This window comes from Tympanuchus pallidicinctus, unplaced genomic scaffold (genome assembly GCF_026119805.1).
Source record: "Tympanuchus pallidicinctus isolate F22 unplaced genomic scaffold, pur_lepc_1.0 scaffold3, whole genome shotgun sequence".
NCBI classification, from domain to species: domain Eukaryota; kingdom Metazoa; phylum Chordata; class Aves; order Galliformes; family Phasianidae; genus Tympanuchus; species Tympanuchus pallidicinctus.
Genome location: NW_026294747.1, coordinates 29,640,909 through 29,668,544, shown reverse-complemented (window position 1 = coordinate 29,668,544; position 27,636 = coordinate 29,640,909). Strand labels below are relative to the sequence as shown.

Here is a 27,636-nt window from a genome sequence, read left to right as displayed (position 1 = left end):
ACTCCCTTTAATCTCTGTCTCATAGACCATCTATATTATTAAAGCCTCAAGTCCAGGCTATGTCATGTCCTTGTTTATAACCTGAACTCCCCATTTAGCCTATCATCACTCATAACCCACATGAAAAAAACTCAAGTTCCTTCTGTGTAGGAAGAGTAGAATGACTGCAAGTTACTGGGGTGTGAGAGGCTGGGTAATGTCAGCCTTCTCACCACAGATGTACAAGGCCTGTACAGACACATCTCAGAAACTAAGGAGAAGAATTGTTGAAGGTCAAGCTGCCCTTTGAACAAGAGTATCCAGCCAGCCAAAAGTTCTCAGATCAAACTGGAAGAGCAGTAGGTTGTTAGTATGGGCAAGACGTGCAAATCCAACACACGCCAGCATGATAGTGCTGGTATAAAAGCATCTATATTACTTCAATTGAAGATTAAAAAAAAAAAAAGTAGGAATTAAAAGGAAATGAGTGTAAGAAATGACATGGAGAACTAACAAAATGAACAAAAAAGGAAAAAAATGACAACTCTGTTCAAATTAAAGGACACCTGTATGATCTGGATGAAAAACATTCCCTTTTGAAGTTGTTACAGAAGTAATTGCGCTGGATTTAACTACCAAAAAGATAGCTCCTTAACAAAAAAAATCTTGCTCACTAAGTCTCAGCTAGTTTCAACCCATAAAGCTCATTTTCTGGTAACCTTTAAACAAAACCTTTCAGAAACCCTGAAACCCAAAGGTCTTACTGTCCATCAGAACCTGACAAGAATGGAAACTTTTTTTTTTTTTTTTTTACCTAGATAGTGATGAAATTTGTTAAGCATTCTCTAGTCACTTTGATAAAAAGGCAAACAGCACCTGATGAGAAGAAAAATAGAGTTCTTTGGGCTAATCAGGATTGGCATCTTATGCTAATCCATACACTAGGCAGGATCAAGATTGTCAAGCTCAGCAACAAAACTGGGATTATTTTCTCCATTCCCTGGAAAAAAAGAGAAATATTGAAAATGAACACTGCCTCTCAGATTATAAATTAGACAGATCGAAGGCAGAAAAGTCAGCTTCTTGAATCAAGTACAGAAGTGCTACTAACATTTTTCTTCCCAGCCCAAGGTGACAAACAGCTTTATTAGTAATTATAGTTTGTGTAAATAAATTCAAAATTAATGTATAGTAAATCACAAAAAAAAAAAAAAAAAAAAAGGAATGTGCAAACCTTTCTTGGCAATTCATGCTGTGGTATTTACCTTAACAATAATATCCAAAACTTCCATGTAAGATTTGAAAAAATAATCTCTTGCGGTAAACTAACAAAAATTTATCAGGTCAATATCACAAGAAAAAACAATGTAAGAAAAAAGCAAGAATACAAAAGCATTACAAATACTTAGAAAATAATTTTTAGAAGTCTGCTTTGTGGTTGATTGAAAAAAAAAAAGTTGCTTGTTTCTTCACAATAAAAGCTGACATTTCCTCAAAAGAGGAACAAAGCTGTCTGGTATGAATTACTGTATTGAATACATGCTCAAGTTAAACTGAAAGAGCTATTTAAAAATGTATATGTAACTGTAATAAAAAAATATATTCTCCAAAACTGAATATAGGCTTTTAATGATATATAAATATAAATTTTAAATTATAAATTATTTCACTGCTTCAATTTCTTAAGATAAAACAGCTTCTTTTGAAGAATATATTGACAACATCTGATACCTACATTACTGACAGGAACTTACAGAAAAAGATCTGTAATCACAACATGAAATGGCTTGATGCCAGCAGCTTTAAGGGTTACTTTTGCAGGAAAGAAAAAAAGAATTAGCCTTCCCAAAGGACTAAAAATCTCACTTTTATAACATTAAATATCACCCGAGTATACATTAACAAAATTCTACTCAGAGGGCTGCATAAGATTCTCATTTCAGTTCAGCGTAAAATAAGATATTTTCCACTGTTAAGTGCCCCAAAGAACTTGGAATTACTTCTGCTGATTAATCATAGTTTACCAAAATACACTCAAGAAAGTTCAGCAGCTTTTAGGTGAGCTTGCCTTAGTGGCTGCAGAAATTTTGTTATAGCCACATTTCTCTGGACATAGAAACCAAGCTATTACCTAAAAATTATACATTATGTAAAGTAGATGACACACAGATTTGAAGCATGATTAGCATCTCAGGCCTCACAGAAGGAACTGGTATTTTGCAGCTAATAGCAGTCAAAGCTGCTGGGTGCTGCTGGAGACCTGAGGGCAGAGCCTTAACTGCTTAGCATGTTGCTGACAAATGGGAAATGCAATAAGGTCAAAGGAATGGGCACAGACCCTTTTAGCCTCCATGTAACTTCTCCCTCAAAAACTGAGCAAGTTCAGGTGGTCAAAGACATTATAGCTTCTTATTGGCCAGAATCCTCTGTACTAAAGTTCTGTTATTTTGACTTATAGTTCTGTAACAAAAACAATGAGGCTTAAAGAACAAGCAGCAATTTACTTCAGTCTGTACATCCAGTAAAGATTGTTCTCTTTTATGTTAATATTCAGCAATTCTGTTCAGCTAAGAGATTCTAGCTTACAGAAATGACAATCAGAAAATATTTTCTATTCTGAGGGTAGACATACTAATACAAAAATGGCTAAGACACTGTAAAATTGAAACTTAAAAATGCCTCTTTCCAAAGAAATCAGTCTCTTTGGTGCATACATTTCTTCCACCTTCATTTTCTAACATACTAAAGAGAGATGAGAGCCAACATGGTCACACAGCTTTCAAAACACAATGATGAACATCGAGTGTTTTGAGTAAATTCAACGGGTTAGTAAAGTTAGTGTGTACCGATGGCAAAGAACTGCTAAGTGATCACTTACAGCTATTTTAGGAAGTCTTGTTGTACCTAAAATAGAAAGATGTCATATGTCCTTTATTGTAGTCTCAAACGTTGATAAAAACAGCAGTTTTCATTTTAACACTGTCATCAAGGTTTGTATCACACAGGACAATGTAAGTGGCAATGAGAGCATCACTCTAGTGAGGAACTATAAATTGTTTCTATTACCTTCCCAGTGCACTTGATCTGGCCTTTAAAATGTCTCCTGTAGAATATTCAACAAGTTTTGAGTTTCCTGTTCTTGCTGGAAATATAACACTCAACCCTGAAGAAATCTTTGATTATGCTCCGGAAAATCCTAAACACTCACTTGCAGGGCACGAGAGGCCCTAATTACCTAAATTTAAGGGTAGCCATAATCCAACTCCAAAGAAAAATTCCTCTGACACAAACAATTGAATATATCACTCAGACTAGGAGCAATGTGGTAATACCATGGTTAAGATAAAGAGTTAGATGCTTCTACTTAAGAGTCACTACTTAAAAGCATTATTTATTGTTTTATTATTTAATATTTCCCTCTTTACTTCTCCCTGGCGAGGCCACATTTAGAATAGTGCATCCTGTTCTGCGTTTCCCAGTTTGAAAAAGACAGGGATCACCTAGGAGTCCAGTTGAGGACCACAACTGATAAAAGGCCTTGGACATTTCTTATATAAGGAAAGACTGAGTAACCTGGGTCTGTTCTGTTTGTTTGTCTCTGGAAAAGTCAACTGGGAGGGAACCTAATTAATGTTTATAAATATCTAAAGGGAGGGTAGAGGCAAATGGATGAGGCCAAGCTTCACTTTGTGCATAGGGATAGGGCAAGGAACAATGGCTTAAAACTTGAACAAAGGAAATCCCATACTACCACATGGAAGAATTTCTTTGTAGTAAGACTGCCCAGAGAGTTTGTGGAGCTCCCTTCTATGGAGATATTCAAGTGCCATCTGGATGCCTACCTGTGTGATCTACTGTAGGACACTCTCCTAAGCAGGGGGGATCAGACTTTACAGTCTTTTGAGGTTCCTTCCAAACTGAGATTGTGTGATTATTTAAACGTCTTATTATAGATTTAATGTAACATCAGCATAGCAAAATATTAAATTCATTGATATGATAAAGCAAATACTTTGATAAAACAATTTATATCTTTATTTTTATTGCATATAATTTCAAGAACATTTTTAGAAAGCAGTAAGCAGATTTCTTATATTATTTTTAGGTTCAATTTCATCAAGCATCACTTTTTCAGAAAGAAAAAAAAAAAGCAGCTGTTACAGCTTCTTAGAAATCCTATGTACTTTTAGTTTATATTTACAGAGTTACGTGAATTTGATCTCAATTTGTGTATTATTCTGATTTATCAAGAAAAAACTCAGTTGAACCACTTTACTTGTTTTAAATAGACAATACAGATTTAATAAATTACAATTTCTATGCTTTTTCAGTATTTTGCTTCAAGTTTTTATACTGATAAAAAGTCTATTTCATTACAGTAAGCTTCTTAAATTGAATGCAGAAACTGTAAATCAGTTTGAATGCTTTGGCCTTTTCTCCATCCCATGAAACAGAAAATGGTTAATCTGTGAGCAGCATCAAACATTAAGCTGTCTCTGGTATTTCATTCCAACTTAATTCAGTTGGTTTCCCCACACTGATTGCCTTTGACTGTAGAGTCACATGTTACAAAGAGAGATGAAAATACAACTGTTGCTTAAGTGTGTCATGCTGTGAAACTGTTCAAGTAAAACAGGAGCTGTTTGTTCACAGCATCTACCAAAGTCAATCTTCAGAGGGTCTTTTTAATTTACAGACTTCGCCTTGAACTTCCAGTTTCACTTATGTTCATTTCTAACTGCTATAAATGTACACTTCTAATGCATGATTGGCTTGTATTGTTTACACTATTATAAAAAGGATTGTGTTCACTAAGAACAAATATTAACAATCTCTTCTAACTAGAATGAGTTGTAAGAAAATACAATTATATCATTTAAGCAAAATCAAGATACAGTCAAGCTATGATGGGTAAATATGTTGAACACATCAGGACAAAAAAGATCCACAAAAGAGCTACATGCTGATTGGCAGTACACACTATTAAGATACTTGGGAAAACTGCATACCTAGAAAGGACACGCAGGCTGAAATGGAAAATGTTAGGTATAGCCTGTATCTTTGCACAGAAGGTGCAACAGAAGTTAATAAGAGGACATGTATCTTGGAGATCTAAGTGGCAGACAGGATAATCAATGCACAATGATTCAGAAAGGCAATATCCGGAAAGATCTTAGAAATAATTACCTCTATTTCATCTATATCAAGTCTTCAGGTATCACAAATCCACAAGATATGCATTAAGATTTTAGACTGGGAAATAGTCTAAAGTAAGTTTGGAATATAGGTTGACAGTCCTCAAACAGTGAGATGGTAACTGAATTTTGCAGAGATGATAATCTAAAGGAAAAACACTGAGGGAAAAATAGAGCCTATGTCTGTTACATCTTAAGTAGGTACAGTCTTGAGTTATATTTGTTATATTAAGATATTAGAAGTAACAAAATTTTATTAAAATAATCCAAAACAATGCAGAACAATTTCAGTCACGAAAAGAAATAACTTGATTTAATAGCTTTGGAAATCATCACATTTAATCTTAGAATATTGATGCACTCATAAGCTCTTTGTTTCTAAACAGCAAGATAAAACTCCTAATTTGTCAAACAATAATGAATTATCAATTGAATAATTCTTGAATAGAACAGGGGAACCGGTGATAAACAACATGGAAAAGACCAAGGTACTCAATACCTTCACCACCTCAGTCTTCACTTGCTTTCAGAAATGACAGGCCTCTGAAGTCAGAGGAAAAAGCTGGTACAGGGATGTCTTACCTTTGATGGAAGACGACCAGGTTAGAGAGCACTTAATCTGGATATATTCAAGTCCATGGGACTAAACAGGTTGCACCTAGAAATTGTGGGTTCTGTAAAAGTCCACTGTCATTACAGGGCCACTTGATTATCGTTGAATAATCATGACAATCAGCTGAGGTTTCTAAAGACTATATGCATGAGAGCAAAGATCCAAGAAACTACAGAGACCAGTCATTCTCACCTCAGTCCCTGGAAAAGTGATTAAGAAAATCCTCCTGGGAAACATTTTCAGGCACAAAGGACAAGGATGTGATCAAGAGTAGGCGGATTTACAAAGCAGAAACCATGCCTGAACAACCTCATTAAACTCTACAATGAAGTTACTAGCTTGGTGGATGAGGGAAGATCAGTAGCTGCTGTTTATCTTAATAAAACTTTTGACACTTTCTCCAGTAACATCACAGCGAAGCTGACAAAGTATGGGTTAGATAAGTAGGACTGAAAACTAGCTGACCAACCAGGCCCAAAGGTTTGTGATCAGTGGCACTAATTACTATTGGAGACTTAAAGAAACACCCTACTTGTATACTCCAAGATTAAATACTGGAGCCATTACTATTCAACATCTTTGTTACTGACCCTGACAATTGGATAGCATGCACCTTCAGCAAGTTTACAAATATTACAAAATTTGGAAGAATGACTTAGAAAGAATTCAACAGGAGTGAAAAAAGGGCATGCAGGAATCTCACATAGTTCAACAGCGGGAAGGACAAAGTTATGCACTTATAATAATCCCAGGCATCAGCATGGGGTTCAGCTGGCTGGAAAGCAGTTTTGCAGAGGAGAACCTTATGGTCCTGGTGAACAGCAAGATAAGCATTGGTGCCAGCTGAACATGAACACCAGCAATACACCTGTGTGGCAAGAAAGAGTCAAGAGTATCCCAAGCTGCATTAGTAGGAGCATTACCAGAAAGGTGAGGGAAAAGATCCTTCTTCCTATCTACTCATCACAGGTGAGGCTGCATCTAAAGAATTGTGTCCAGTTCTAGGCACTTCAGTACAAAAAAAAAAAAAAAAGACATGCTGAAGGGAGTCTAACAAAGGGCAAAGATGATGATTAAGGAGCAGGGGCATCTCTCATGAGAGAAAATGCTGGCAGAGCTGGGACTCTTCTGTCTGGAGGAGAGAGAGCTAGAAGGAATGATTCTTATCAATACATACAAGCATCTAATGGGAGGCGACAAGATGACACAAAGCTCATCTTAGTGGGGCCCAGTAACAAGCAGCAATGGAGAAGTTTTAAATGCAATGCCATCTGCAGATCAGAAAGCACTTCTTTACTGCACAGATGATGGAGCATTGGCACAGGTTGTCTAGAGAGATTGTGGTGAGCTCCATCCTTGAAAATATTGAAAACCTGTCTAGACACAGTCCTTCACAAGTTGCTCTGGGTAACCCTGCTTAAACACAACACTGGGCCAGATGAGAAGATCCATTTCAATTTAAACAATCCCAAGATTCTGTGATTAATTCTCTTGTTTTATGAAATCTTCAAAGAATACAGATTCTGAATAAGCTGCATTTAGTGAAGCAATACACTCAATGTATATTAGTTTCATTTGAATTACCTACAAGAAACTATGCATCATGTTTCCATGTGATCTATATGCAAATTTACCTCATGAAGCGCATACTAGTTATGGACAGAATGCTATTCTGCTTTTATAACGTTAATTAGCAATTCAGCAAACCACTTCAATTACAGAAGTTATTTATAAACTCTTCCCTTCCTTGTAAGAGGAACATCAAAAACAACATAATATAATCTGTCTCCTGTTTTAAAAGCCTTTAGAGTTTTGTTTGTATGAAACTCGCATTTTCCAAAACCATGGTTCAAGAACAAAACAAAATCTTTATTAAATTTCTCATACTGATTTGTCCACCACTTTGTCATTTAAGTTAGGAAAAGCAAAACTAAAATTCAAGTAGTAACTATTTTTGTTACCTTAAGTATCTAGGATAAAATGTTTGTAAATAAAATGCCTGTGTCCCATTTTTTGATTACAAGTCTTCCAGCATTAGTATTGCAGATAGTTCATTTTTTGTGGTCAGTGCTAATACAGACAAGCAAATCCAAAACCTAAAGCTGCTCACATGATACATCAGTCTGCTACTTTAATGTTGGCAATTAAAATAGATGCGGAGAACTAAGACGATGTAACTGCTGTATTTGTAGTATCAGAGTATTACAGCTACAGTAGTAGGCTACATTTGTTTACACTGCAAACAGAAATGAATCCAGGGAAACATTAAGGGATATTGAAAGACAGAAGGATTAGGACAGGCTTCAAAGCATGGTTACAAAAACTGCTCCTCCAGTCGCTACTGCGTGAAGTACCAAGATAAACTTTTTTAATACTTTTCATTCCCTTAAAATCTTTGAAGACTAAAATACAAGGTTTCTTGATCTTAGGCCAATTTAAGAACAATATCTATTCAAGTATTTATTCATATTGCAGTGAAGTCTTTTATGAGTTGAAGTATATTTATTGTATATTAAGACTGTAAAATGGATCTCCCAGAGGTAACCATTAGCATTTGGCACGTTTTCAAACAGCAGTACATAATTTTTGACAGCCATGCAAAATTTTCAGAACACTTATTGTCAATTTTGTCCACAGAAACCTATCATCTAATGGAAACCAAGTGCTGCTATAAAATTCTCATTGGCAGTAATAAGTAAACAAAACATCCTCCATATAATCATCAGCTGGGATAGGTGCAGTTACTATTATGTCCAGAATATATCACAAAGAGTTACTGGGTATCTATCTTGCTAGCCAGCTACAATAAATACTCCATAGAGTTGTATTTAACAACCTCTTCCAGAAATTAAGATGCTTTTCTTATGTCACAATAAGCACTGTAGCTTCTAAAAACTTTACTACTACTATCTCCTTCCCTTCTTTTCTCAGCCACTACAAAATTCATAGAAATATAGAATATCCCCGATCAGTAGAGAATCCCAAGGATCCAACTCCTGACTCCACAGAAAATCACTCAAAATTTAAACTGTATCTGAGAATGTTGTCCAAATGCTCTTTGAACTCTAGCAGGATTGCAGTTGTGTTCATTGCCTGGGGAATTTGTTTCTGAGTCTGATCAACCTCTGGTGAAGAACCTTTTCCTAATATCTAATCTGAATTGACATAACCAAGATCCCATGTATTGTCATACTGACTTCTTCATGGCTAATGAGCAGTAGTTGAACATCAACACATGGAAATACCCTAATGGTTACAGATTCCTTCATGCACTTTCCTACAAAAGTCAACTGTAACAACCTGCTGCACACCACTTGTTTTGTTGTATTTCCTTCCTGTTCTCCACTCTGGACAAGGTCTGACTCCCTACCAAGTCTATTCAAGCTCCCCTTACACAGTTTCTCTTACCTTCTTTTTTCCTTCCTGTTTAACGCTCAACTAAGCTTAAGTACTGCTCTGAAAGTTCTGAATCCTCACACAATTTAATTCACTGCTTCGGAATGATGAATGACTCTCAACAACTTCAGTTTTAGCCAGTACCAGAAGAAGTTTGCATGAAGTTTGCTTGTGCAGTTGGTGTATTGGAGACCTAACGATTCTTCACTGACAGCAGGTGTGGTCTTTCTTCCCCTCTCTATTCTGTCTCTTAATAGCAGAGTTAAAGATCTTCCCTCACACTAGCTTTGGTTTCCATCAGACAACTAGTGAACCATTCCACCCACTAAACTAGTATCATGGTTTTGTGAATTTTGGTTTTTGGTATTCTGCATCATAACATCATGTGGGGCACTGGGAGTTTAACTATTAATGCTCAAGTTCTGAGTACCTGTTCAGAAGAGAAGAACTACTACATTCCCCAGGGGACTTTGCAGTCCCAGATAGGAGATATAACTTCTGGCAAGGTCACCTGATGCGCTCTTTTTCGTCTGCTCTTCTTCACTGGCTCTCCTCCTGTCTCCCTGCTGCTCAATTGGACTGGTGCATCTTATCTCAGCATTATGGTGAGGCCTGTCCACCTTTTGGACATTCTCTCTTTCATTATATTTGATTTATTAGCTTCAATTCTGATTATATTGTATTATGGTGTGTTATCTTGCATTCCAGTACCATATTTAGTAAATTACTTTGTTTTTCCTCAGATCGTTGCCTGTTTTTAATTACTTTGGGGTCCCCATCTCCTTTTTCCAGAGGCACGGATTTTGCAAAATCCCTCTGCCCCACTAGTCATGGAACTGGGCTGAACCAGCCCGTAAACTGTTGACAACTAGCAGAAGTTATTAACTTCTCTCCTTGCTGGCCTAGTTTTTAACTTGTTTAATGATCTGGCTTTAATTAGTGGAAAGACAGACAAACAGCAGACTTGTTCCAATGATGCTGTGAATGGTAAAAAAAAAAAGGAGGACTTTGCTAGGAAAGGGGAAGATAAGAAGATGGAGCTTTCCCTTTCAGGGTAACAGGCTCAGCCATTTTGCCTGGCACTAGCCTTACTTATTCTGTTCTACTCATGTTCAGTTTCTCGAGAGGTAATCAGTTTTTTTTTCCTCTGTATTCTCCTTGGTATCACAGAAAGAGTCAATCTTCCTTGGCTAGAAAATTGAGGTGACACCATTCACTCCATTAGTTGTTGCTTTCATCACTCTTCCTTTTTATACTTTTTACAAAGTAGCACTAATACATATAAAGAAAGCATGATGAATGAGCCATTCCAATATCTTCAGCTGACTCAAAGCATGGTCACAATCCCAGAATAATGAGATGTCTTAGCTGACTTGCCTAAATTCATAGACGCTATGACATGCCCAGAAATTTTTAAGTTTCCTGTTCTGAGTCAGGCAACTACTAAAAATACCGCTGATCTTCCTTCTCTTTTAGATAATACTCAGTAAGACAGCATATTGGTGTCAACCTGCATTAATAAAATGGTTCTGAAAATTTTCTCCCTAGACTTCTCTATCAGCACAATTTGAGAGAAAAGCATAGTTGGGAACAGCAAGGTTTCAAAATATTTTTCACTCAGACATGTATTCAGATGCGTTGAGAATGGTTTCAAAATCTAGCTTGGTTACTTCAGGGCTAAAGAAGGATAATGTATCTCTATGTTAGGACATGAAGAACTTCCTAGCAAAATGCAAATCAGGACTGCAGATTTACAGCTGTATGTCATGATGTTTAGGCAATAACATGGAGATATTTCATTTGCCTCGCTATACTGTGGTCTATTACTTACAGCTGTCAGCTTACAGAAAAGTAGTACAACCAATGCTTTATAAGTAAGGACAATTTAACTCCTATTTCAGAAAATGGGAAAGTCATATAATCCCAGATCCAAAGACATCTACAATTCTATGTATGGTGGTATAGTAGGAATCTTTTCCATCAAGATACAGCTTTCATGACACATGGGTAATAATGCTGGCAAGTTGTAATGCTATTGCTTTGTTTCCTTTTCTTGTATTACATCTTTAAGAAAGTTGCACAGATATTTGATATCTACACTAATGTTGTAAGGTAACTGTAAACAACTAAAATGTTTTTTTCTGCACTTTGTTCTCTTTACTAAGATGTTATTGCTTAACTATGATTTTAAGCCAAGAGATGCTATTTGTGTGCATGTGTTCCTATTTGGAATGCAGCAAAAAAAGCACAGTTCCCCATCCACAGATTCTAAATGAAAAAGTCATTAAAGGCTAACTCAGATCACCAAAAGATCAACACCAGAAACAACAAAATGAGTAAAACAAAGAGCAACAGAATCCAATGAAGAAAGGAAACAAGAGCACATCTTTTTTGCTAAGTGTTTACATCAGCTTTGTCATCTCTTCAAACAACACTTTAACTTAGCCTTGAGCGCAACAAGAATTACAAAGCAACTTCTAGAAGCAGCAGGCATAGGCAGTATTCAACACCCTTTAACTAAGATAATAGTTCCACATTCTTACACGCCTCTTTCTCCTTAAGCCTTGTCTTCCCATCTATTTTAATCTACAGCATTCTACAACTCATCTTGCACCAGCAATACTTATTAGGCCTGACTCTGAGGCAGTTTAGGTAATCTCCCAGTTTAATCAAAAAAAAAAAAAAAAAAAGGAAAGAAGAGAAATTTTTGTGCAATTTTACTGAACTGGATTAGCCAAAGCTGTACTGGATTAGACCCAAATTGTCTATGAAGGGACAAAGCATTGGGAGTGCAAAGATGTTTCACACAAGAAGCTCAAGTCTAAGCAAATACTAAGAAATACAGATACTAGAGGGTTAGTTTTTTTTTTTTTCCCCATGTTTCTCGGTTTCCCTTTCAATTTGAGAGCAAAGAAAATTATCATAATTGTCCTGAAAACTGTTAAGGTTTCAGACTGGGACCCCTTTCTTATTTATAAAAAAATGTTATCAGTTTGTACTTTCAGCCCTCTCTGTAACGCACACACACCAGCCTAACCACACCCAGACTACTACAGAGTTAAGTGCTCCAGCTTTCCTATTTCTCAGAGAAGACTGATACAGATGACAAAATTCTAGCTAATAAAGACAGATACGTGGTATGCAGCTTTGTATTTTTATATTCACAGTAAATATTTATGCCAACACCCACACACTCAAATGCGTTGTAACATAGTTCCTGATGCAGTCCTTTTAAAAGCAAAGCATTCTGTTGTCTCATTAACCTCTTAAAGCAAAATGGTCACACCAGTCCTATACTTAAGGCAATGTAAATTAGCTTTCTTATACAATATTCTATCAGTTAATCTGAACAAAGTAAAAAGAATGCTTTGGACAATAAAAGCTATGACAACATTTTGACAGACTAGAACACAAGAATAGCAGGAACACTGTATGCAGAAAAATAACTAATTTTAAAGATTATCTTAGCTATTGTGTTCAGATATATTTCTGAGTAAGTTAAAAGTTCATATATAGTTAATGATAGGAGAAATACTACAGGTCAGCATTTCCTCTCTCTGCATACCTGTTTAACTTTGGTTAACAGGGCACATTCACTAACAATAGCATTGAATAAAATAAGATTAAAAAAAACATCTGAAAGTAAATCATACATAATTACAACTTTTGTTTTCAAAAGTCAGTAGTTTTTCTTTCATTTAAAACATTATTAAAGGCTAGTATTAAAAAAATCCCTAACACTTTCATGGATTATCAACTCTATTAGTTTTTAAATATATAAAATAGGACTGACCTGCACAGAAATTCTGCTTTGTCTGAGTAGTTAGTCTCTCATGCAGAGTGCGCTTTTCAAATTGCCCTGCAGTTGCATTCTGATGTAAGCATGGTTGTCTGATGGCAAATCCTAATTCTCCAGGTTCAGAAAACTTCAGATAAAATGGTGGCTCCAAATCATTGAAAGAGAGGTTTATAGCACTTTGTCTCCCACTGCAGTAGTCACCAAACATAGGTTCGTCTTCAGAGTTCTGTGCAGGTAATGGAAGAATCCGATGATGCAGCTGCGGGGTAGGCAGTCTTGAAGATAATGGAGAAGGAATAGGTGACATTCGTTTGTGTGCATTAGATAGTAGATAGGAATTACTAAAAACATTACTCACTGCTAGTAACGAGGGTGAATGTAGCTTTTTCTCTTCCAGCTTATTACTTGTCTGAGAATCATCAGGGTCTTCATTTACAGGCAAGTTCAGAAATAAATGATTGTTTTTTCCCCAGGATACCGTGGTTCTTTTCTCATATATTGAGCCTGGCAGGTTTCTGTCTACTCTTGTAATTTGTTTCAGTCTCTTCCATTCTGCAGCTTCATCTAAACTGTCACTCTGTATAACTTTCAGAAGAGCTTTATTGACTGCTCCCACAAGGTTGCATGACTCATCGGTAATGTGCACTCTCTCTGCTTTGTACTTCAAAACAGAGCCATCTTGCTCCTCTTCCTGCTGCACACTGTTTCTATAGTATCCAGCAGTTTCATCTGCTGAATATCCACCAGTTCTTGATATAGACACATTGTGTACTGTCGTGAAAACAGGAGAAACCATTTTTTTGTGAAAATCAGATAAAGACTCTACATGGGTTTTCGCAGCTTTTTTGTCACAAGCTTCTGAATCCTGTACTTCAGCAGCAATTCTGAATCCTGGTTTCTTCTTGCATACCTGGTCCTCACACTTGTTATTTTTCAAGGTTTTAGGAACTGCAGATTTGCTTAACTTCTCTAGGTTGTTAGATAGATTTTCCTGAGATGATTTTACCAACATGATACTCTGCTGTGCATTTATAACTTCAGGAATGCATTCTGCATTATCCAGTAGTTCAATTGCAACTTTATCACCGTTGTCTTTTGATACAGAACTTGTTAAGTTAGCATCCAGTTTCATAGCTTTGTTGCTTTCAAGAAAATACCCTTCTTTTATCCCTCTTGCTGGTTGTATACCAGCATCTGGTAATAAATAGTCTTCACCTTTTGCTGTTACACAACTGGAGGCAGAAAAGGAACTGGGAAAACTCCTGGTAGAAAGTCTCATGGGGAGCATCTTCTCATTACTCATTTGCATGCCTTGCCCCCTCAGTAAAGAATGTTGTTCATACAACTTATTTCTTCCTTTCCAGTGCCTGAATTCATCAAAGCTCTCTTTTCCATATTTCCTCATTTTCTTGCCATGTAATTTGTCTCTCTTTGCAGAATCCAGAAAGAACTCCTGATGATATGCAAAACTGGAACAATCATCACATTTAAGTTTTGTGACTCCAGAAACAGCCTGTTTCTTTTCCTCCTGATGTCCCGTATTGAGGCCCAGAATGTGATGCGATCTCAAAAGATTGGATAACAGTTTTTCCTTTTCAGCAGTTAGTCTGTACAGCTCAGTGAGAATGTCTTTTGTTGTAGTTTGCTTGAAAATAATATCTCTGAAATTTTCATGTGGCTGTTCTCTCATCTGCAATCTCTCCTGTACTTTATAGCAATTACAGAAACGTTTACTGGTTCTATCCAGAGTCACACAGCCCCTGTAAGTAAATCCTCTGACTTTTCCCTCTGGAAGATAGAAGCTGATGTAACAAACCTCCATTATGGGTTTGTGCAATTGAAGGACAGTATGCGTGCCTTCCATTATGCTTGCCAGAGTAGTCATTCATTTAAATTATGTACTAAGTGTATCAAAGCTTTCATGACATAGCATGTGAGGCAGAAAATGGACAGAAGGCATCTGAGTAATCTTCAACAATAACATTGTCTGTTGGAAAAAAAAAAAAGCCTGTCAAACTTGGTTATGGCAAATTTAACATGACAAATAACAAACCCACAGTAGCATAGCCTCATTTTTGTTGGTTTTTCTTTTTGTTTTGTTTTCTCTGATACACATTTTACCTTAAAAACATCACAGAAAGCATATTGCTAAAACTCGTATTTGAGTCAATCTTTCTCCTATACATCACAGCTATCTCTAGGGTTCTCTTCCATAAGGTCACAAGATGTTCAATAAAACACCCAGCTCAAAGAGTATTTACTGTTCAGTGCTGAAACCTACTGCTTTCTCTGTTGAAAGTTAACTTACTCCTCAGTGCTGAAACCTACTGCCTTCTCTGTTAAAAGTTAACTTGCTGTTATACACCTGGTTAAAAGAAATCACTCAAGCATGTATGTTGCTTTTCAGCTCAACACAAACAGCACCATAACATCACCACAGTGTAATCAGATCTTGCTACTTATTGCATAGCAGGAAAAAAATAAAAATGAAAAAGATGAAAATTTACTTCTCATGGTCATCAGTCAAGCTGTTCTGACACCAGAAGTTGCAAGAAAAAAAGCACGTTTACTTGGTTAGTATACCCAGAATAGACCCATCAAATAAGGTATGAATCTGTTTTGATTCAAAAAGCAACAGTGTAATCATATTCCTACAAGCAGGTTTTCTGAGCCTTGTTATTTCTTTTTCTACACATTGCATCATATTTTCTTACTAAAGATTGAATTTACTTACATTCCTTTGATATATATGTCGTGTTTTTTATTTTTTATTTTTATAAAAGTTAGTTTACTTTGAGAATGTAATTGGCTTTTTACGAAGGAGGAATTCTGCAATCATAACTTAAGTGGGGAATTCTGAAGTCACTGGGAAATGCATAAGCATCAGGAAAAGAACTTAAGCTCAACAGCAAATCCTGCAGCACACAAAGCTAGTGAGCACCTACTAAGTCTTCCCTTCGTTGAAAGTTTCAATAATCACAGACTCTCTTTAAAAACAGTACATCAGAAGCTTCCATCATTTTGAAATAATCAGCCTTAAACCTCAGGCAACAATAAGTAAAGGAAGCTGCCACATTACCATGTCACAGATTTTTGTTTTATGTATTTTTTCAATACACAAATACTGTATCAGGTTGTAGCATGTATCAAGTCAGATATAAAACAGCACCAATAACTTTATCATGAATCCATATCACCATATTCTGATCTAAGCAGCAAGTGGCATTTACCTAAAACATCATATCCTACCAACAAATAGTAATTTCTGCAGATTTTGAGCTAAATTTTAAAGCATTTCATCTAATTATAGTATTTTTTAAATAGTGTCAACATTTCTATTTCTTCTGAGTAAAACAGTAAGTTTCCATTTACTTCATGCCCGTGAGTACATGTATGCTCAATCCTTGAAGAGAGAGTCTCACAGAGAGGAAGATCTCCATCAGGTGAGCTTCTTAATTCTGTTTACCAGCACCCGGTAGTTATGTAGCATCCAGCAGCCTGTGCAGATACCAGAAAGGGTAGGACAGGTAGAACACCTTCAGTTATTACTTCTGTTGTGTATCTATGAAGCAACAAGACTATTTTCAAGTTTCTTGGAAAACTCTTCAAAAATTCTGCCTTCTTTTTCCTTCCTTAATTTTTGTCTTAACTCACTGCCTGATTTTGACATTGACAAGGTTGGTACTGCTAAAAAGTGTGGCTTCACTTCTTGTTCTCCTTGTCTCCAGCTGCACACAACTGCAGCTTCCTTGGACTAGAACTGAGCAATCACGCAGCCACAGGGAGCCACACTGGTAGATGCACCCCACTGTGCTTCTGCATATAGAAATAACTAAAGAACAATCTTCCTTCAGAGATATCTCTAACTTATTCTCCACACAAGCAGTAGGGAACAACACTTACGGTAGCATTTTGCAAATGCATCAACTTAGCCAAAGCACTAAATTGCCCCTTGAGTCATCTAGTGAGGTGAGCTACAACAAATATGAACTAGTTAACTTGCGGATATTTTCATACATAAATACTCTGCCTCAGCTAATGAATGCTGAGTCAGTTCTTACTTCAGGGGAACTTTATGGAAAAGCAGAATTTCATGGGAGTAGCTGGGCAGAGAGATAGATGGCAAAGTCCATATTTTGGTCCACTGGCAACATACAGTGGTTAAACTAGGAAGTAGAATCATTAACTGGGAAGAAAAGAATGAAGACTAGAAAAAAATAGCATTTCCCAAATAGACCAAAATCTATGCTTAGCACTGACTTGAGGAAGATCATGCATTACAACAAGGTGTTTATCCATGAAAATAATAAAAAAGCAATATAAAGAAAGGACATTGTGTTTAATACAGAGAATAAATCAGCTATTAGACCCAAAATCATAGTTCTACCTAGGAAAAAAACCTCTTAGCATTATTCTGATATATTTTTGTGTTCATTTGTTTTGTCCCAAGTGGAATGACATTTTGTTACTAGATGAAACAACTAAAAGGTAATAGCATCATGGAAGCTACAGACAAACTGAACATCCCTGTATTGACATCTACAACACAGAGAGCAATTCAAACTGTTCTGAAGAATATGTTGCTCTTGGTAATGTGAATGAACTTTTTTGGACTAAGGAATATATGTGTAAGGGTGAGAATTTGCCAGTCCTTAAAAAAAAAAAAAAAAAAAAAACCAAAACCAATCTTTTGGGCCACAACACCTCCAAAACACAAGTAGCTTCCCTAACTTAATCTGATCTTCGAATCATTGCGTTACTAAAAATCAGACCTACAATTCCCCCTTAATCATAAAACAAGCAAAAGCTGTTTTTTAAATTAAAAACAGATAAGCCTTATCTAGACTTCAATTATTATTTAAACTATATTTAAGTTATATTACCATCTCTGTCAAAAACCTATTCAGCTGGCTCAGACCTACTTTGAGGATACATCCAATTTTCTAGAAATTAAAACCTTAATCAGATAAAAAATTACAGTTTAAGTAAAATACCAATTAATCCACAATGACTTCATTTTATCTACAGAAAATATAGCATGGAGTGATGACAACAAACTTCAGCATCTATGCTCACAGTTACGTATTTTAAAACAATAGTAGAAGAGAAGTGAGATTCACACTGAGAAAAATATTTTAAGAGAAAAATAACTATTTAGTTGGAGATAGCTATTTCAAAACTAGAAAGAACAACTGAAATAGTGTCCGAGAAGCAACCAATTCTGTCACTGCATTGTTTATTTTTAATTAATAATAGAGGAATAGCAAGACAACTTTGTTTTGCAAACAAAAAAAAGTTGCAGTGTAAGTGCTCCTCAGTGTCGAAAGTCACACATTCAACGGTATGAGCAGACACCATTCAAATCTTCCCTGTAATTTAAGATTCAACATATATTGTGAGATCGACTCCTTCCACTCTATCACCACCTGTTCTTCTCCTGCCTTTTCCTATCAAAAAACAAAACTGTTGTTCAAGTTGTTCCCATAGAAATTCAGGTCTTCGTTGCTGCAGTTCCATCCATCCAGTAGGGCACATCACCTCTGCTCAGTACAGCAGGTGCTCCTCCTTGCCCTGACCTTTAACCAAGATCCCTTACTCCTCATTTTCCCAGCTCTCTCAGATCTGTTTGTTATTAGGTAGCAATGTGTCCCTATGTTCATCAATGTTACTGGTACTTTCTGTGCTATGTGATGCAGCTCAAGAACCACATCAAAACAGAAGAAACTTGGTAAATGAAAGGAAGCAAAAAAGCAAAGAGAAGGGGAATTCATATCATAAAATAGAAGAAGCAAATGAAGCAAATGCAATATTTGTTTACAAAGCATGATTTCTCTTATAGAGACAAACTCCAGCATTTACTTCTCTTCCTAAACTCTAATGCTTCTCTGAGGTTCTTTCAGGCTATCATTCAACTAAATAACAAATGGTATCACTAGAAAGATAAAAAGTGATTATTTATTTGCAAAGACAATGTTACTTCTCTTTGCAACAGCACAGATATAAAGTAACATATCTAACAGCAGAAATTTCCTAACTACAAGCCCAAACTATTTTTAGTGCATTGTGACCACAATTCAGTGTTACACTGTTTAAAAGTTTGTGTGAACTACAGCAGGTACTGTTAGCAAGGGTAGTTAAAATTACCTTTCTTTTCAATTACACTTAAATTAGTTCAGTACAAATGTTGAACTATGTTAGAGTTGTAACAGTGAAAGAAGGTCTATGTCAGACAGAACTGGTTTATTAAAGTTCAGACCTCATGCAATGGCACAGGGGAAGTATTAGAGCACATTAGAGCCAATCAACTGAGATGAAACATAACATAGAACATAAGTCTGAAATTCATTAAATGAATCCACACTGCAGCGCTTTATATACCAAAAAAAGACTTTAAAATATAAATGCAAATAGTAATAGTAACAAATACACAAACAACAAAAATGAATGGAATTCACCAGAAAAGCATGTTAAAATGTCTTGAATCTTTAATGATCTCTGGCTATATCATTCTGTCCGAATGAATTCAGTGTAGGAATGAGTTCATACAACAAAATATTTTGAAATCTAACTCCTGAATACCTTACCTTGGTGAACGGAAGAGAAAGAAATCTAAATGACTTGAAACAAACTCATCACTAAAGAAGATATACCATACATGGCAAGTAAAGATTATTAAAATTGTTTTTGAAAAATTTCTGGATTGACTGAATGACATGATGATGCCTTACTGAAAACAAACATTCTCACCAGCTTAACTACCTTGCACTTGTTTCTGGTCTTTTATAGGCCAGTCTTACTTTGAAAGATCTGTAAATAAGCATATTACTTTTCCAGCTCATAGCAGATAAAAAACTAATAAAAGATGGATTATCATTTATATTTAAAATTTATATCACATTTGACTAGTCAGGTTGAAAAGCAAACATAATGGCTATATTGCATTATCCAATCCCCCCCTCCCCCCAAAAAAAAATAGAAACTAGAAAACAAAACTAGAATAAGATTGAAATCAATGACTTCACAAACAGATTAGTCTCTGAAGTGATAAAAATATTTGCCATATTCAGTAACAAGTAATAATTTCAATCTGTTGTTTCAGAGTTATCAAAACATTTGTTTTTAAAATAGAAGTTTTCCACCATAAACCATCACAAGTCCTGCCAAATATTTTCAGCTGCACTCTTACCAAGAAAGTTCCTTTCTTCAGATTTTTGCTGCCATGACTTGAGCCAAGTGATTCCCAGTACAACTTATCTACAGTAATACCTGAATATAGCTGAAAGCAATTGGAAATACGAAGTAATTTGTACAAGTAGATTTTTTCCTCTTAATACGTGCACTAATACACCATTTTTTATTGTATTTCCAGAAAAAAGGGCTCTCCCTCCAGAAAGAGAACTATACTGACATGAAAATTCTCATCCTTCTGCAGCCTAGTTCAATTTAGCAAACCAATATGCTGCTTTTTCTGACACAACTGCATCATCAAATTAAAAAAAGAAAAGATGACACAGCCTGTCCTTATGACTACTGAAGATGTGTTGACAGAGTTCAACATGATAGGACATACTAGTCCAAAAAATCTGTTTGAGAAAGTTAATTTGCAACAAACTACCAAGTGAAATTTCTATAATAAACTCTTCCATTTGAATGCTTAAGAGCAGTGAATATAACTCCGCAATAGATAATTCAACTATGAAAAACTCTGAATGATTAAGAAGTAAACAGACAGAAAGAGCAAAGGCAAGCTGTATGCATATCTAAGAAAAACCACTCTTAGCACAGTAATAGTCTGTTTGAAATATGATGTTTTTGGTTCAGATGTTGTACTCTATGAAACAATCAGTACCCCTCCACATTTCTTGCACTGCACTTCCAGCTCTGTTTGCAAAAACAAAAGCAACTGTGTTTATTATATCTTTTAACTGAGATTTTCCTTAGGGGGAAAAAGAACCCACAAAGAATATTTTCCATTGAAAATCGCAGCTAAAATAACTGAAGTATCACAAAGTTATAATTAAAAATAGAATATGAACTGAATATAGATTATTATAATCACTTGCTGTTTTATTAGGAAAAACAAGTTTATTTCACAGCATAGATGAAATAAACATCTTCATTTTACACAATATACGACATGTCAGCCAAACTCTGCTGCAAACATCAGTACTGACCCTTATAACTCTTTGAAACAAAGCACATGGAGCTAATTGATCACAGACCTTAGAGCAACCTCATCTAGTTGAAGGTGATCCTGCTCATGGGCAGGATGAGGGCTGGAACTAGGTGGTCTTTAGGTTCCCTTCCTAGCCAACCCATTCTAGGACTCTACCTCAGAGAATCATGTTGCCCTCCTGGCCCAGGACCATCAGTCCAATACAGCAATTACAATTAATTTCTACCTTTCTTAAAAAGATTGAAATCATTTTCATGATACTCCTGGCCACATCTTTCTATCTGTTGTGTGAGGAAAATGACAATGCTTTAAGAATAAATATCAAAGTTTTAGAAAGGTCAAGGTACCGAATACAATATTATTATGGCAACTTGACTTGTGTTCTCAAGCATATCTAGGAGATAAATGCATGAAGAGTTATGATTCGAAGGGATTAATAAGTTTTCATAAACAAAAAATAACTTCTTGCTGATATGAAAGTAGTATTTTGTCAGATCTGAAAGTTAAAATGAATGTTATGACTATTTCAACTATTTTAAAATAACTTTAAGACACAGGGCTTATTCCTCAAAAACAGTATTAAATGGATATTGTGTTATTTGTTATTTATATATTTATATTTTATAAATTTATGTATATAATTTATATATATATTTATATTTATGTTAGTGTAAGATATACACAGTTACATAGCTCTCCTCTACAACTTTTTTTTGCTTAAGATGAATACTCAATAAAATAAAATCACAGAACTTAAAAAGTGGAAACTATTCCTCCATATATGGATAGAAGCATGTGGCTGATATTTAGCTAAAATCATATAGCAACATAAAAATTAATTACAGGCAAGAAGAAATATTTTTTGCCCCGGGAAACAGAGGTCTTAAAAGCTGTACAGACTCCAGTCAGCTGATGTTCAAGTAATAAACAAGATAAGACATCTCTACATATCTCTATTCATAAGTCTAAATATGTAGTCTTGACATACTTCAATAGAAAAGTAGAGTATAATAAAGAAAACTACAGCAAAGAAATTGACATCAATAGCAAACAATAACACACACTTACAAGATCAAATTTGCATATTTTAGACTAGGGTCATAAACTTAACATGACTTCCCTATACACCAATTTTAACTCAATAATATTAAAAAAATTTTGTATTGAATACATTATCCTGGGTAGGTTATATGGGATACTAGTAGGTAATTTCCACTTCTGGCAGCATGTACAGGTTATAGAAGAAACAGATGAAATAATTTTATTTTTTTTTTAATAAAAGAATTATCTTGTTAATCCTTCAAAAGCATTGATTTTGATTTTTGCAAATTCCACCAGGCAAGAACTACATCTTCCATATTACATAATAGCTTGGATAACTGATAGCTAATATTGGTCAGAATATATATTTTAGGTAATATCTTTAACATAAGAACATTGCTGTTTATAAGTAATTACTCTCAAACAATAAAGATGTAAAAAAAAAATTTATACCCCATTTCATTTTAAACTTTTTTTAGTTTTTACTTTCTAGACGAAGTATACAAGAACATTTTATTGTATGCATATCAGCTAAAGCACCTGAGTTAGTGAAGTTATTGCTTGAAATAGCTCGCATTTATTGTACTGTCTCATATTTAATTTTGCTAAACCAAGACACCAGATTTGAATTTACGTGATCCCCATACTTGGTAATGTCATGCAGATATTTAAAAAGTGTTTAATATAGTGCCTTTCAAATCAAAGGTCTTCCACCAAGTTTCACTTTCAGAGACATTTTCAACTTAAAACCCAATTCAGCATGTAAGGAAACCCAAAGAAAACAAGAATTCTAGATGCAAAGGCCTAGGTCAATTGCAAAAGAAGATGTATATTCTCGAGGAGCTACAGTAGCTAAGACAAGAGAAACAGAACTAAAAATAACAGTAGCAACAACTTCCAATAATGTTTTAGACATTCCAAAGATCCCCTGCTTAAAATCCAGCAAGATTTGAATACATTTTGTTTCTACAATGAAAGATGCTGTCCCATGCAAAATTCTTACACTAATCTTCTGAAGCATTTATCTGGCAAGTTATAAGCCTATTTAACTATACACATCCTAAAATATTTCATAAAATTACGCAAACTTTGAGAATAAACTCAGAACTGTTTTAAACCCATGCCCAAACTTCAGTGATCTTGGAAGTACTTTAGCCTTAAAGAACTTTGGGTTGTACAAAAATAACCATTATTCAAGTTTTGAAAACCGTGGCTGTACTGGGATCAAACAGGCTGTAATGACTTGCAATGACCATTTCTTTGAAGTGTTAAAGCTGAGAATTATAGCTGCCTTTTTCTTCATCTTTTCACTGGCGGCATTTCACAGGTGAATGGTTTTGACATACACAACTACAATCAACAAAAAATGATAAACTCAATTGTTATCCACCTGAGAGGATAGATCATGGGTTTTTTAAAGGCTAACTAAATACGCATATGAGGTATAACTATCAGTCTGTTGTAGCAACAGACTATTGTATCTGTTCTGTTCTAGGTAAAAAAATCAATTAACATTAAATAATGGTACTGAACATGATTAACTACTTGACCATCACTGTGGCTTGTCTGGTCTATGTACTATTACTATAACAGAGACCACTCACATGGAACTTTTATTACATTCAGCAAGTCTATCAACAGGCAAATGCACTTCTAAAAATAAAAATGAGTTATAAAAGTACTTTTAAAGATATTAAAGAGATTAAATTATTTGCATAGATACTTCAAATGGTTCTATCTACAGCAACAAGACAAGCTTTGTGGCAAAAAAAAAAAAAAAAAAAAAAAAAACCAAGCCACTAAAAAATTAAAACACAAAGACAGTATTTCAGTGTAATGAGCTAAAAAAAAAAATGCAGCAGGATAAAAAGAATGACTGAGAAAAATGTTGGCTTAGATCTTGGTGGATTAAATACACATTTGCCTTCAAGATTTCACTAATACCATTTTAAATCATTTGTAAGATTGCATGACTTCAAATGAAGGACAGATGTACTTCAATATTAAGACTTCACAGCTCTTACATAATTTTCTAAGAGTCTAGCAGAAAAAAAATATACATGGTCTTCTAAAGATACATTAGAAGTTTAACTTTCTGTTACGATGAAATGAAATTGGATTTAAGATCAAGCTGCATGTCCAAACTAATGAACAGAGGTTCAGCCCTCCATGGACAGGAAAAAAAGTGGCATTATCTATGTGAAGAAATGAGTCACATAGATGACAATTAATGCTACACATTTTATGCACTTTCCTTCCCTCTTCACGAACAGAAGTGAAGACATTCACTGTGTTGTAACTCTGATAATATCTGTGGCGGCACACAGTCACAAGTATTAATCTGTAAAAGATGTTATGAAATTACATAAGACTTTATACGCCTAGGGCAGAAAGGGGAAAAAACAAAACACTTTCTTCATAATATGAAGCAGCTTCCCTGTTACAGACAGCTCTAGGGTCTACAGGTTCCACTATTATTGAGGACAGTTGAGTTAAACAGATCTTTCAGTGCCCAAATGTTCTATCTATACGTCAAAAAGAAATGCAAGGACTGATTTTTTTTGTACTTGATCATTAAAAGAATGCAGTATTTCCACTATTACTCTTTTCCAGACAGAGAAAAGGGGGGATATTAGTCCTTTTGAAAACAAACAAAAAAAACAGCCTCATATCCCAGGCAAAGCTGGCCCTTTGCTGTATATTTATATCCTGAGAAATGTCTGTATGAAGCTGATGTTCATTACATTAACATTTATTCTGTATAGATACCATTTCTCAGCATTCTGTTTGGCACTTGCACAAAGCCACCAGAAAAGGAAAGTTTTCCCTGGCTTCTAATTGCTAAGCTTTCTCAAAGAGATTTTCTCCATTTTACCAACTACTAGCAGTAAGCTATTTTCTTACCTGAATATCATTGACAATTTAAGTGAACAAGCATTGACCAAGGAAACCAGTATATTCCAGCAAGGAAAAAAATGAAAATAGAGATCTCTACTATTAATTCTAATTATTTACCAACTTTGAAGTAGTCCTTAAGAAGCTAAAGAGAAAAAAAAATTAAAAAATCAGATTTCTGGAAATACCTGTCTATGCAAGAAAATTACCTCTGCAGAGTAATTAACTTTTATCCGTACTTTTTCTTTAGCCTTATCCTAGAAACTTGCAAAATAATAAGGAAACATTCACTTGTTGCTCACTACTTACTACACGATTGTCACCTATGCCTATGTATCTGTATAATCTGTACACAAAAAATACAAAGGAGTGTGCATGTACATGACACTTATCCTCAGTGAGATAGGTTCCAGTCAAATAAAATCCAGTTTCCATCATTGGAAAAACACTTCACAAGATTGTTTGATTTCATAGCAAAGTGCAACTCTCTGTCCCTAGACACTTTGTCTGCAGTCATTCAAATGAAATTTATGTTGTTACAGGTTGACAGTTCATTTAAAAACATAAAAAGCACTTCTTCCTCTTCACTCTCCGTTTAATCCAAAGTGGCTGAACTGTTTCTGTTTCACCTGAAAGGTGAATGTTTCAAAATGTTATGTGTAAGTACACATTACATTATGCTCATAGAAACATTGCCTGCGTACTTTCAGAAGTACCTTTAAATGCATAGTTAGTTTACTGATAACATTTGCACAAGACAGACATTTCTACAAGAAAAATTACTTTTAAACTGTCATGAAAAATGGAAAGAATGGAAGAAAATGAGTAACTAGAACTAGAAATTTAACCAAAATTTCTCTATCATTTCTCAGTAACTTTTTATGTTAATTTCCTAGGAAGTTCCAACCAAGCCATGGATTCAAGGAAAGGATCCATTATGATTACTGCTGCTCTGTTATGATTACACTTGAGGAATGAAAGACCACCAGACAAGACTGTGGGACAACCAAGATAATTCCCAGCCCCAATCTGTCAACTGGAAGATATGATTAATTTTTGCTTCAGAAATAGATGGAGAACATGTTTTAAGTGGTCTGTGTGTACTGATATCCCTCATTAAGAGAAGTGTTTATGCAGAAAATCACTTTCCCAACACTTAAAAGGTATTTGCAAGTATCATTATACAAATGCATTCTAATTCAGGGTAAGAGTTGAGTAGCCTCATCTGCAGCATTGACTCCCATAAGCTTTAACATATACAGTAACAGATTGTCCAAATGTTCTACATATTAATCACGTGTTTCCCACACATCTGCCTTGCTGAGCGCATGAAAGGATTTGCATCCAACAAACACTGCAGTTAGAGTAATCCATAGTTCCCACCTCATTGAATCTACTCCACGCATTAGACTAGAAGAAAGCTAGCATGTGAATTTGGGAGTTATTTTGGGGTGAAGGGAGTAACCTAGGAACAACTTACATCCATAGTGCTGACAAGAAAGGGACAGCGAGTAAAACAGTGGACTTTCTTATGACTGCGAGGCAAACTGAGGTCCCAGCTTTTGAGCAACTGCAAAAGCTATTTATAAATAAGCAGAGAGCAGGCAAGCAAGAGATGCTAATGAAGACTGAGTAGCTCCGTTCCCTGCAGTCTCGAGTTAGTGCTTTTATTTTTTAATCCGTTCGATGACCTCAGAGGAAGGCACTGTCGGGAACCGAGCAAAGCGCTAGCGAGAAGCAAACGAAAGAGCATTATTACCTTGCGCGGAGCGGTGCCTTGTTCGGATGCCGCGGGTGCGGGGAGGACAGAGCTGCCGAGCAGCGGCACGGCTGCGGCTGCCCTGCGCTATCTTCGGCGGCCGCCTCCTCCTCCGCCCCCCGCTGACCGCAGCCGCCGCCGCTCACGTCAGCCTCCCGCGGACGCGGCCCCGCACTGGAGCCCCCGGCAGGCGCCCGGTGAGATCCCGTTCTCAGCAAGGACCTGCCTTCTGCGGAACAGCTGCTGCGGGCCGGGGGCTGGTTCCTGGCTCTTCGCAAAGCGCCGTTGCTGCGCCGTCTCGTCTTGCTGCTTGATGTGTCAGAAAGATTCTCCGGCGAAGTCTGGGTTTCCCGGAGAGCTAACACATCGAAGCCTCAGCCCGGTTATTTTTGTCATAAAGTGCCTTTGCATAATCCATCGAATCTGTTCTTCTGGAACAGCGTGTCTGCCAATCATGTAGCTACCACTTACTCCAGTAATTGCAACACAACCCTTAAGCAAACCAGACATTGTTCCAACTGCAACATGAGCAAACCGGAATTCCTGACCTGTCTTCCAAGCACTGCTTGAAGATGCAAAGCACCCAGTGCCTGGTTTCCTGACTACTTCATGAAGCAGCTAGCTATTTTAAGGTGCAGAATTTTAGATGGAGCAAGGAAAAAAGCTTAATTTGTTTGTCTGAAGATTACTTTTCTACTAGGAATCCTACTTGCTCTGTCAATATAAAGTATTCCATCCTCGAGGGCACCAGAGAAGAATGGCTTTTGCAACTATATCCTCAGA

The 27,636-nt window shown here is 35.9% G+C and overlaps 1 protein-coding gene across 1 annotated transcript; it reads right to left on the bottom strand.

Moving 5' to 3' along the window:
- On the bottom strand, positions 1-26,959 carry LOC128085999 (formin-1-like). Its single transcript, XM_052694067.1, has 3 exons — positions 26,854-26,959; positions 12,977-14,969; positions 1-979 (listed from the first exon to the last, which is right to left on the bottom strand). The coding sequence occupies exons 2-3, from the start codon at positions 14,865-14,867 to the stop codon at positions 921-923; spliced, it is 1,950 nt and encodes a 649-aa protein (XP_052550027.1). The 5' UTR covers positions 14,868-14,969; positions 26,854-26,959; the 3' UTR covers positions 1-920.
- Positions 26,960-27,636: the final 677 nt, after the last annotated feature.

What these genes read in the sequence shown, in the direction of transcription:
- LOC128085999 (XM_052694067.1), bottom strand. Translation starts at nt 14,867, where the DNA reads ATGACTACTCTGGCAAGCATAATGGAAGGCACGCATACTGTCCTTCAA. An exon ending in AAAGCAGAATTTCTGTGCAG is followed by an intron (nt 980 to 12,976) that starts GTCAGTCCTATT and finishes CTTTTTTTCCAG; the next exon opens with GGAATGGAGAAAATAATCCC.